Here is a 12,350-nt window from a genome sequence, read left to right as displayed (position 1 = left end):
CACCCGGCCCTCATGCCAGGATGCTGTCTTCTGACTATTAGCTATGCTACCAACAAAGTTGTCTTCTGAGAGACAGATGGAGACCCTCTCTCTGCACTCCTCATTGACTAACGAACAAGTGATCTTCCTCTGTGCATCGGCAGCTCCTCAGAACATTCTAGAAATGCAAATCTACCAACCCCACCCCAGACCTAATGAATCAGAAACTCAGGGACAGGGCCCAAGCCATCAGGATCCGTTGTAACAAGTCCTTCAGGTGATTCTGACATGGACTCCAGCACCTAAGCAAGCAAATCTAAGCTTTAGACCTTCCCTCCTGGCCTTGAATTAGGTTATCTTCACCACTGTCTCCTACTTCTCAGCGCCCCAAAGTTGTTACACCAAACCTTTCAGTTCTCTCTATATATTAGATTCTTGTCCATCTACACCTTTGTGGGTTGTTTCTGTCTGGCATGTTGTTCTCCTTCCTACGGAACTCTAGCCCATCCCTTTAGAGCCATCTCAGAGGTCACATACCCCAGCAAAACTTCCCTAGACTGTCCTGAGCAGTGTGTAGTTGCCCACATTCTGGACGTCAGCAGCCCGTTTGTTGACAACCTAGTTATAACTATTTCTGCCTCTCCATTTGGCTTCAGCTGAGGGAGAGACTTTCTATCAGATAATCGGGGCTGTTTTAAAATAGAGCAAGCTGCTGGCTGAGGCGCACTCATCGTGAGGCGTGGGAATTGTCAAGGCGACTCCACACTGCCTTCCCTGAGGCCCCGTTGCTTCTACTCACTACTCTTCCAGGGGCGAAGATACCTCTTGTGAGCACAGCACATACAGCTGGGCAGAGTGCCCACCACCTAGTAGGCATGCCACTTTTTTTTTAAACTATCAAATGAATAAAAATAGATTTCTGCCTTATAAGGGAACAAGGATTACTGGATTTCAAAGTTAGCATCTAAATAGAAATTCCTGCCTTCTATCTCTACAAAATACCTACAAAATATTGTAGAGTTGCCACTCTTTATACTTCAGATGCAAGAACAGCCACTTTGTCTTAGGACTCTTAAAGTGACCGGGTAGATGGAGGGAGTGACTTTTAAATCCTAGTGCCTGCGGGCTACTACAGAGGCTGCCTTTCCCCACTGTTAGCATAGTCCTTGGGATACAGCTGTTTGGACCCTATCATCTTCCTGGCTGCATCAAGGGCACACTGCCTTCATGTCACCCCACTGAGAGTCAGAGGCCAGGGCCCCTCATGCACTTAGCATGGGCTTTGCCGTTGCCGCCTTCCTTAGTTAGGAAATTATGTCTCTAAGCTATGGCCACTCCTTGGGTTCCTATCTGGCCTTCTCATCGATCAGCTGTGCGACCTCAGAAAAATTGCTTATGTCAACAAATGTCCTCAACTGTACAACGGAAGACTGAATGACCAAGGGTTGGGGTGAATGGTGGGTGTTGAGAATCTATGAAGATTCATGCTCATAACCTAGCATGAAGAAAGCAGCCAGGACATGGCATCATTTGTGTTTTCCCCTTGACTTTTGTTCCCTCTTATCTTCTACCTGCAGTCCCCAGTACCAGCTCCTATTACTTTCTTTCTTACTTGGAAGATCCACCATTCCAGATCTTTCCATCTTGCTTCCAGCACTATCCTTAAACGCTGCCTGCTACTTAACTTAAACTCTTCCTGTTTGAAAACTTTTCACCCTATCCATCCTTTCTTAGTCTGGTTCTTAAGCTCCACAGTTGCTTGGCAGCTCAGTCTCTTCAAGGTTAAATTTGTGTTCAAGAGCATACTGTTTCAAGCATTAATTTTTTTTTAAATGCAGTGCATCAATCGTTAGGATATCAAAATAATCACACACACACACACACACACAGAGAGAGAGAGAGAGAGAGAGAGAGAGAGAGAGAGAGAGAGAGAGAGAGAGGTGTCCACACCCAGGAGGCATACATACCTAATTACTCATCCATCTCCACGTACTTAGCTGTCTAATTCATTAGGCTGTTTCACAACTTCCCAATAAACTTTAATTTTTTTTTTTTTTTTTTTTTTTTTTTTTTTTTTTTTTTTTGCTGCAGAGCATTCTGTAATTTAATCTGAAATGTCAGTGACCCACACACAAAAACACAGCCAGAATTAGTGTATGTAACCAGTTCCTTCAAGAAAGGGCACTTGGGGGCTGGAGAGATGACTCAGCAGAAAAGAACACTGGGCTGCTCTTCCAGAGGTCCTGGATTCCTAGTGCCTACATGGTAACCCACACTTTCTATAACTCCAGTTTGCAAGGATCTAATGCCTTCTTCTGAACTGGCACCTTGCATGTATGTGGTACACAAACATATATGCAGATAAAACATCCATACACAGTTTTAAAAAGAAAGAAGGAAGGAAGGAAGGAAGGAAGGAAGGAAGGAAGGAAAGGGCATTTAGGACATGCTTTTCCTACTTTCTTTCTCCTCCCTATTTGGGTCTCAGCACAGGCATATCTGTAGAGGGATCAGCCTCCTCTAAACCCATGATTCCACGCAGCTGAACATTGAAGCAAACGAACCTGTAGTCCTCCAGAATGCTCTCACCTGTACCAGAGCTCTGCTCTTCAAGGTTGGGCCAACCTTCATCCAGAACCAAATCAAAAGCCAGAGTTCAGACAGAAAGAAGCGTTTGCATCTCGAGGTGCTGTGGAGCCCACATGCACATGAAGTAGGCCACGATCCCACTGTAACTTGTAAAAGTTATGAGAATTTTGCTCAAGAAGACATGAGAATGGGGATCTTGAGGAGGAAACTTCCAGCTACGGAAGCTTTCCAAGGTATGAGATTTGGGGAGACTTCAGATCTTGGCCCGGGAGCCAGAGTTGCAGAGTGAGGAGTTGTTGCTGCGGACCAGGTTTTCCTGATTTTCAGGGTACTCTGGTTGAGGCAGAACCCGTGGTGTACCTGGACAGAGCTGGTGTTTGTGACGTGAAGCAGGACCAAAGCAAAGACACTCAGCCCTGGCTTTACATACTGAAGGCCATCCGAGTTTGGGGACTGAAGATAAGTCTTCCTGGTGAAGTCAGATGTGTCTCTTCAAAGCTGTGAATCGATACATAGGCTTCCTATTCTTACACACGTGCTCAGAGATGGTAAAAGTGGATGCAGATGGTCTCTGTGCCTTAGTAGAAGGCATTCATGCTGAACTATGGAAGTGCACAGACACATGTGCACCCACACAAAGCCAGCAGTAAGCAGGGAACCTCAACAAGTTCCAAACCCTGGAATAACGACACCCTAAAAAGAGCATTAGAGCTGGGGGGTGGGGTTGAAGAGAACATAATACATACCTTCAGAAAAGCAGTAGGCCCAACTTTGAGCAAGACACGATTTCACTGCGTGGAGACCAAGAAATGCCTCCTCCAGTGTGTCCATAGAGAAGGCTTGGTGAGAAAGCTAAGAGAGATCAGCCTGTGCTATTCAAATGTTCTTTGCCCATCCTGTAAGTGATGGATCCCAGAGAGTTTCTGTGTCCATCCTCACCAGCACGCCATCATCACGAACATTGAGACCTCAGCTCTTTAGGTGTCTCCAGTGTGGCAGCCTCCAGCCTCCGGAGTGCCACCTTCTCCTTGGAAATGCTCACTGGGTCACTGGATTAAGAAGACCCTGAGGACTGAGGCCCTACTAATCATCAGACCCCTGCTAATCTCTTTTATGGTCTCTCAGCCCTGAACACACCCAGGCCACACAGTGGGTCTCCAGGAGAGAATGATGCCTCTGGTCCCCTAGCACTGTGGCACTCATGGGAAATGCAATGCTTTCCAGCTAGAAGGGAGACAGGAGAGAAGAGAGAAAATGGACATCTTGTGCATCATTGAACCTAACCTAACTCTTCCCTTTGCCAATGTCCTGCAAAATCTGGCCCACTCAAGATTTTTTTTTTTTATTTTTGACAAATAATGGCAGCCATCTTTGAAAGTGTCTAGTATGTTGTGAGGATGTAGTAAATAACAATAGTTTAGGACCCAGAATTGAATATAAAAATGTTTTTTTTTAAACCATGGTTGCTGCTATTTCTTTTATCTGTTTCAAAAGCTCACGCCATACAAAGGACATATATTCTCTGCCTATGTTTTAGAGGTCTCTGGGAGAGAACACATATAGGTCATAAGCCAAGGCAGAACAATGCAGGTCAGAGCAGGTACACAGCCGGGTTTCAGGCAGTCACAGAAGCTTCCACGTTGGAGTGGTAAACCTCTGTGCCTCCACAGGAGAAGAGCACAGAATCCTGCAGCTCGACAGGATAAAGTGTGCCCTAGTGGGTATAGGACTCAAGAAGCTCTTTGCTGCAGGGGGCATGACTGATATCTCTACTCTCACAAGGACCAGAGCCTGTCCCTATACTGATCCTTTGCCAGGACTCAACGGGCACCAGGAAGGTTCTTTTTATTTGGACCTTGCACCCCATGGTTGCACCAGTTGGCACTGATGCATGGTTGAGCTCAGTACCCTGGAAGGAACTGAGCAATGGAAGTGTGACAGCACTCTTGCAGGCCTACCTCTGGCTACAAAGTCCATGATGGGTATTCCACTGATGCCTGGGAATTTCCATGTGACTGCATCCCCAGGAAACCCCTGCTCTGGTAGTCTTCAAACCCTTCACAAGGTCACAGGGGAGGGGCTGGAGTTTGATCCAGGTCTTCCTCCCAAGACTACCACTTTACAACTGCTCATGAGCTGGAGGCTGGCCACAAGATCAGTAGGGAAGGCCCTGGGCCAAGAGAATCTGTAACAAGTTCATTTATCTTCTGTGCATGGATTATTCATGAGCCATTTCAGTTTGCTCCTGGGTAGACATATACTTTTTCTGTTACAGTTTGAACCCCAGTAGCACACACACAAACAGAGCACAGACACACACACACACACAATCTATTAAGAATAGTTAGAAATTTTTACCCTATCTGTGTAGAAGGATGAAAACTACTTACCAAAAGCAAAAACAAAACCCAAAGCCAAAAGAAAAAAAATATTCTAACTCTTACACCACCCCAAAACAACAAGAGTGCTGAGAAATAAAATTGCCAGGTCTGTTATTATTGGTGCAAACCACAATTCTAATTGGCAAGCCTAGAGCCGGGAACTCCAGGAGGAATGGGGTGTGAGCTTGCTGCCCAGAAGAGAATGCGGAACTTTACACTACAAGGTACCATTTTCAGTGGGGCCATAGTGATTTCGTTCATCCATTAACCTAGTGCAGAATATACCAGAAGCGGGGATAGAACTCTGTGTATACACAACTCTGACATCGTCCGATTTTAAGAAAGTTTACTGAAACCACAGCCACGGCTTTGACAATACTGAATGTCAAACACTGGTGTACACAGGTTTTACAGAAGGGTTCCCGGGAGCCCAATCACAAAACAAGGTCAACAGATGGGAGAGGCCTGAGGAAAGGCAAGCACACGAATTTTATTGAGGAAAAAAAAGCTTATATACTGTAAGGGTTGCTGAAGTTTAATAAATAAAGGTCAACTTATAATATATAAAAACAATATAAACATTTATATGCTACATGCATATCATATAATTTAAAGTAATAATTTATATGTGGGGACAGATGCCAATTCATGTTCTTCCGATTTTTCTCGACAAGGCACACACACAGGAAGTGTCTATTCGTATCCAGCGCCAGCCCACGAGTTTGTTGTTTTCTGAAGTCAGTGCTCGGACGTAGGTTTGCGACGTTTTGCACTGAGAGTTCCAGTGTTTGTCATCAATCCCCCTGCAACCGTTTTTGACTGGCCTGGCTTCTTTACATCTCGTTTCATAAAAATATTGTTTCACGGGAGAGTTGCCGGTTTTGATCTCTCCCAGCACTGTGACCTGGTGTCCCCGAATGTCAATGGCTGAGGACTTGTCGGTCACCCACAGGCTCTCGCTGTCACACACTGAGTACTCTCCTCGGTGACTCTTATGTTCTGCATAGCGTTTCCTCCGTGGTGATGTTCTATTGGCTACCACCGGGTTGCCCACATAATCCTCCATTAGATATAAGGGAGGGGGCTCCAAAGGGGTGCTGTCACTGAGCAGAACCCGGGGCGAATTGTAGCGTCTCTGTTGCCGTAGTAGTTCTGTGTCCGTTGCAATCATTGGCTGAAATTCTGATCTGGTGGCCTCACCCTGCTCTGGTTCTCTGGGTGCCTCTGCTTTGGGCAGGGTGCTCTGGTAATTTTCCTTAACGTCAACCATCTGCTTGGAGAGCTTGTTTTTCAAGATATCCGCCTGGATCAGCTTGATAATGAGGGAATTGAGAGAGTCTTCTGGCAAACTCCTTTGATCCATGTTGTTGCCTTGGATGCCACGGAGATAAGCAAGAAATATCACATAAAACAAGATGGACATCACCTTGTTCACCTGTAAGATCTGGAAAAAGGAAACACAGGGGTTAACAGCTGGCTGGAAGAGTCCAGGTCATTCGGGCATCAGTCACCTGAGGCTGACAATCTGAGAGTGAGGAAAGGGTGCCACCAGTCTAAGGAAACACTGGAACTCCCTGAGGCACCAGAACTCCTCCCCGTTCTTTAGAAGGTGTGGTTTCCTCCCCCAGTCCCTAAAAAGTACTGGAGAATGCAGCACAGGTCTTCTGATTGCTGGCCTCCTAGACTGATAGCACCAGTTTTGTATTTTTTTTTTTTTTAACAAAAGATGTCTGCATTGTTCCCTAGCCTCCTGCGGTGCAGGGATGACATCGTGACACATCCCTTGAGCTCCAGAAGCTACCTGGTTCACTCTCTTGAGACAACCATGAGGACGGCACCAATGTATCTCTGGATCGGCTCAGAGCTTTTGTTACTTCCTCAAGCCATGTAATGGTATCAGTCCCCAAGTCCAGCGTGTGAGCTCTTCTAGGGGGACATAGAAGAACTGGGAACTAGGTCTGTTGTTTTTAAAGTGTGGCAACAAAAAGAGGCTCCTTCCTGGCCCTGCTACCCTTGTAAGCAAACAGGAGACCGCTGGGCACCTGCTGGGAGGGCCTGAGCATCTAGAAATACTGTCAGACTCTCAAAGTACCACCAACACACTCCACAGAGGAGCTACCAAGTCCTAGCACCCCTTGCAGAAGATAAAGGTGCAGCAAAAGCTCAGCTCAGATGATGGCTCCACCTACTCTGGGTATCGAGGGTTGAGATGGTTTCTTTTCCCTCCTAGGGATTTCTAGTTTCCATGATACTATTTCCTTTTGCAGTCCTAAGCCTGACTCCACCATCTCCCTTTTGAAATGACACTTTAACCCACCACACTGTTCTCTGTTGCTATAACAGAACCTCAGCGCAGGGATCCTGGTGAGTTCTTGAGGACCTTCGCCAGGGCCAAGCCAGGGGTTTTCCGGAAGGTTATTCCAGGATGGGGACTTTCAGGTGGAAAGCTTTGCTGGTGACCCTGACCTGACAATCCCCTCGCCCCGCCCCAGAGCATTCACTCTTTAATCACCACTGCTGCCACCTCAGTGTCCCCATGGGCATTTTCTCTTCAGAGTCCTGTCTTAACATGGAAAATAAAATCCTTTCCCTTGGTTCTGTGTTGGTATTTTCAGAAGGATGTTATAAAATCCAGGGGGAATACAGAGGAAACAAACAAAGGTAACACAGGCTGTAGAAAAGAAATCCTGATTCTAAACCTTTGTTGAGGAGCCTGTGCCCTGTCCCCAGAATTTGCCACACAGTCCTTCCCCACCCATCTCCTCTGAAGTACAGCTTGTTTTCTCATCCTGAAAGGTTGACAGTGTTCCAGGCATTAACAGCTTCCCACTGGCTCTTGGCCCGCCTCTGTGATAAGGGGACCATCTTCCTTCCCTGGGAACTGTTCTCAGGGTAACAGACTCCTTCAAGGTCAAAGCTAAGGATAGGGTTCTACCATGGCTGCCTACCCTAGAGACTGCTCCAGAAATTGTGTTATCCCAGGAAAATGGTTCCCACAGGGTAGTAATTAATCCCCCCCCCCCCCCCATTTTGCAGAGAAGTGACATTTCCGTCAATCTTGCAAGCCTAACAAAACAAAACTCAAGGAACACAAAATAAATGGGAAACACACACACACACACACACACACACACACACACTCGGATTGAGCCTTCACCCATACTCCAGGACAGCTGCAATAAAATCACTTTGAAACTAGAAATTTTTAAAACAAACAAACAACAATGTATCAGATTGTCCCAAAGCCATGAACACCTAAGGGTATTGCTTATAGGGCAGACAATGGATGTGTAGGCAGGGTTCCAGATAAAGTACAAGACCATATAGAGGTTGGCAAGGTGATTATGAGGATGAGTTGACAAGGTTGATATTGGATGATGCAATAAACTAAGGATAACCCCCCCAAAAACAAAAACAAAAACAAACAAAAATCTCTTTGCAGTGGTAGCCTAAATTTGGAAGCAAAAGGAAGTGCTAGAAAAGCCCCTTCAAGGGTTGGAGAGCTGGCTCTGTGGGTAAGAGTACTTGCTGCTCTTTTAGAGGACCCATGTTGGGTGGTTTAGAATTATATGTAACTCTAATTCTAGGGAATCTATCAATCTCTGCTGATCTCCATGGGCACCAGAACACATGTAGCACACGCACACACACACTCATACAAGTAAAAATAAAAGCACATCTTTTGAAAAATCAAAGGCACATCTAACCTCAGGCCTTCCCTTATGCTGGCCAGCTTTCAGCTAGTGTAACAATACCAAAAGAAAAGGCGAAGTTGTTCTTGGGTTCTTGGGCTCATAGCTTTTGAGGCTTCAGTTCACAGTGAAGTAGCCTTGTTGTTTTGGTCTTGGTACTGTGGCAAAAAAAAAAAAAAAAAAAAAAAAAAATGTGCTTGGGAGGGCGGGCCAATAAAGGTAAAAATGTGGAGGGGAGAAAGGGCAGTGAATAGGAGGAGGAGGAGTGTTACCCCAGGGTATGCCTCCAGGGAAAAAAAGATCTCCCACAAGCTTCCAGCACCTGCTGAGCCAGGACTAAACCTTTAACACATGGACCTTGAGAGAAATTCCAGGTATAACCTATAGATATTTTACATATGATTTGCCTAACAGGGAGAGGAGATGGGTATCTCCGTCTTTTTGCCCTGACTTCCGGTTTGAGATGTATTGGACTTCCCTGTCTCATACTCCAATCTGATTCACTGTTTTCCTGCTGCTTGACAAGCTTTGTGACTCAGGGGTGAGTCCTTTCCATTTTCATGGTCACTTCTGCTGAAATTGTTCTCATTCCTCGCTGCTGGCTTCACAAGCTGACCACACTCGGATGCTCTCCAATTATCTCAATATCAGCAACCCTGCTTCCTTTGTGTTCGGTCAGCCTGTCTTCCAAATGAGTGCTCTGGTAGGTCCTGCATCCTCCGCAGACCTGCGGAACTGAGCATGGATCTCACTCTTTCTTTTGCCCATAATTGCTTTTCATCAATCTAATGTGAACTAAGTCCTGAGAGTACCTCATGTGCTGGCCAGTGTTGCTCAACTAGTCTGCAAGGCTTTCTCAGATCCCAGTAAGCATCCTCTAGACTTCATTTGGTATCTATTTTCCTCCCTCCCTTCCTCCCTCCCTTCCTCCCTCCCTCCCTTCCTCCTTCCCTTCCTTCCTTTCTGTTTGGGAAAAGCAAGTCCAAAAATATTGGGACATGAACCCCTCCCCCACAAAATTGAGGCTGCAAAGGACCCTAGATACTTCATTTTTATAGATTAGGAAACTAGGGCCTAAGTGGACTGCTCTTTAACTAAAGGGAAGAAAGGAGGGCACATGGTTCATAAGCTCAGCAAGGCTTTCTCATGATCAGGTAATGAAAAGGACACAGTCAGACACGCAGCGAGTACACTAGAAAGGGCAGTGGAACATGTGCTTGAGTTGTCTGTGGCAACCTGTGGGCTGCACTCCCGCTCCTGCTATACGCACGCAAAGACAACCAAGCATCTGGAAAATTCCTCTTGCTACATCTGGCTCCCAGCAGTCTGTACCAGCATGGCTGTTCCGGTTGTCGTTGCTCACACATGCTTGGAGCTCAGACCAACCATGCTGGTTGTAGGGAGAGAAGGAATACCAGGTCTTGAATGCACAGGGACGGGGTGGGGGGTGGCGGGGGGGATTAGGGAAACAACTGTGGGAAGCAGGGAGTGAATAAGCTGGCCATGAGAAAAGGCAGAGTGGGGTCTCTGGTCCCTTTACTTCCTACCGTGACTCTTGGGTTAGGATATTTTTTCCTGGAGGACTGTTTCCCTGGGGTGGGGACTGGAAGACACTGTCAGTTCATTCTAGGCCAGGCACACCAGGTATGACGTTTGCTCATGGAGACTTTGCTAGTGTATCACCAACTTCAGTCACCAACTGCAGTCCCTGTCCTACTGAGCTTTTACAGTGGAGAGCCCTGTCTTTTTAACCCACACCCTATGAGCCCAGCCTGTGGTTCGATACACTGCAGAGCTGCGATGTCTGCTGACTGAGTGGCACTGACACCAATCAAGACCTACCCAAGGCACGGCTTACTGGCCAGAAATCCCGCATGGGCTTCTGCCAAGCCTGAATTGGAAGCCAATCAACTCTTCCTTCTTTTCCCAACGAAAATATAGGCCTTGGCTCTGAAGCAGGCCATAGTCCCCAGGCTCTTCTTGGCTATAATTAGAAAAAGACCTGTTAAAGACCTCAGTAAAACCCCCTTCCTACCCTCTCCCTAGTGCCCATTTCCCTGCTTACGCTTTTCCAACATCCCGACCAGCAGGCGCATGCTCTTTTCCTCACTTAGCAATGCTTTCCCACATATGGTGTTTTCTCAGTCCCTGGAGCAACATTCCTAACAAGGTTTCACCATCCCTCAAAATACTCAAAAGAGAGCAATTTCTGAATCCTCCTTTTCGGCTCAGTTTACAACACACACAGAGGGATGCTGGGTATTCAGCAAGTGGCTGAAACGGAAAAAGAAGCAGGGACACGAGGTGGTAGTGCACAGGAGACCACAGCAGCCTGCACTGGTGGTGCTGGCACTGGCAGAGGGGGCAGGTCACCTCCCTAGGACCAGTTTCCCTACCCGGAGCTGACTTCTGACCACATGTCCCCCAATCACTCTCGTTGAGCATGCACTGGGAGTTGCTGCCTTGTTTGTTTTCGTTTTGCTTTGTTTTTAACTAGCATGGGTCAGTCATTGCACAAATTGCTGGGTTTCACTACAACATTCTCACCCACCAATGCAGTGTATTCTGCGCACATCCGCCCCTCATTACCCTTATTCATCCACTCCCAAGTAGTCAGCCCTCATGACTGGACATCTCTTTGATATGAGAGAAACCATGTGATATTTACCTTTCCAAGTCTGGATTCTTTCACTTAACATGGTGATTTTCAGTGTATGGAGTACTTTTCTTTAAAAATTCTTTTCAGCCTAGTTATAGTGATATCCTCAACAATTAAGGTGCCAAGTGCCACATATTAGCATATGTGTGTGTGTGTGTGTGTGTGTGTGTGTGTGTGTGTGTGTGTGTGATATCGTAAATCCTGAGAACCACCCTACCGAGGCAGGAAGTTTCATATATCCCATTCTGGGGAAACTGAGGAATGAGGTTGAATACATAATAAGCAGTAGAACGAGGGTTAGAGTACAGTTTGACACTAGGGCTCATGTTTCCTATGATTTCATCTGTGAACTCTTTGCCATCACTGCCCTAACATAATCTAAGAGTTAGTGCAGAGCCAGGACAGCAGATTAAGTACCTCCAAAGATGCCTCAGCTATAAAGTGATTCTAACTCCTCCATTGGGGGGTTAGAGAAAAAAAATGAAGGAGCTGAAGGGGTTTGTAACCCATAAGAATAACAATATCAACCAGCCCACCACCAGAGCTCCCAGGGACTAGACCACCAACCAAAGAATATACATGGAAGGACCCATGGCTCCAGCAGCATATGTAGCAGATGGCCTTGTCCGGCATTGATGGGAGGTGAGGCTCTTGGTCCTGTGAGGGTTCAATGCCAGAGCAGGGAGGCAGGAGGGAGTCTGTGGGTGAGTGGGGGAGCACCCTCATAGAAGCAGAGGGGGATGGGATAGGGGTATTCTGGAGGGAACCAGAAAAGGGGATAACATTTGAAATGTAAATAAAGAAAATACCCCCCCCCCAAATAATTCGAAGATTAGAAAAATAAATAAATAAAGTGATTCTAGGAATTTGAGGCCACCACTTTGGTTTTTTCTTCTCTGTATTTCTTATGAAACCATTACTCATTAAAGTAAGTAAGTTAGTTGGCCCCTGTCCTTTCTGGATTTAGGGTTCTGCAAGGCAATCTCTCTGGAGGTCACCAATTCTTGCAGAGGTCAAACGTTGTAAGGGACAGAACACTGGGTGTGTCAT

The 12,350-nt window shown here is 46.4% G+C and overlaps 1 protein-coding gene across 3 annotated transcripts in view; it reads right to left on the bottom strand.

Moving 5' to 3' along the window:
- Positions 1–5,595: 5,595 nt before the first annotated feature.
- NTF3 (neurotrophin 3) overlaps positions 5,596–12,350 on the bottom strand; it is a gene marked incomplete at both ends in the record, with an annotated part of 65,921 nt that continues 59,166 nt past the window's right edge. For all 3 annotated transcript variants that reach the window (XM_080914718.1, XM_080914719.1, XM_080914720.1), the window contains one exon: positions 5,596–6,393. In XM_080914718.1, the coding sequence (XP_080770844.1) occupies positions 5,596–6,393 (798 nt within the window). The remainder of the gene's footprint in view (positions 6,394–12,350) is intronic.

The sequence above is a fragment of the Micromys minutus genome, assembly GCF_963924665.1.
Source record: "Micromys minutus genome assembly, chromosome: 3".
Lineage (NCBI taxonomy): Eukaryota > Metazoa > Chordata > Mammalia > Rodentia > Muridae > Micromys > Micromys minutus.
This window is presented reverse-complemented; position numbering and strand designations above follow the sequence as displayed.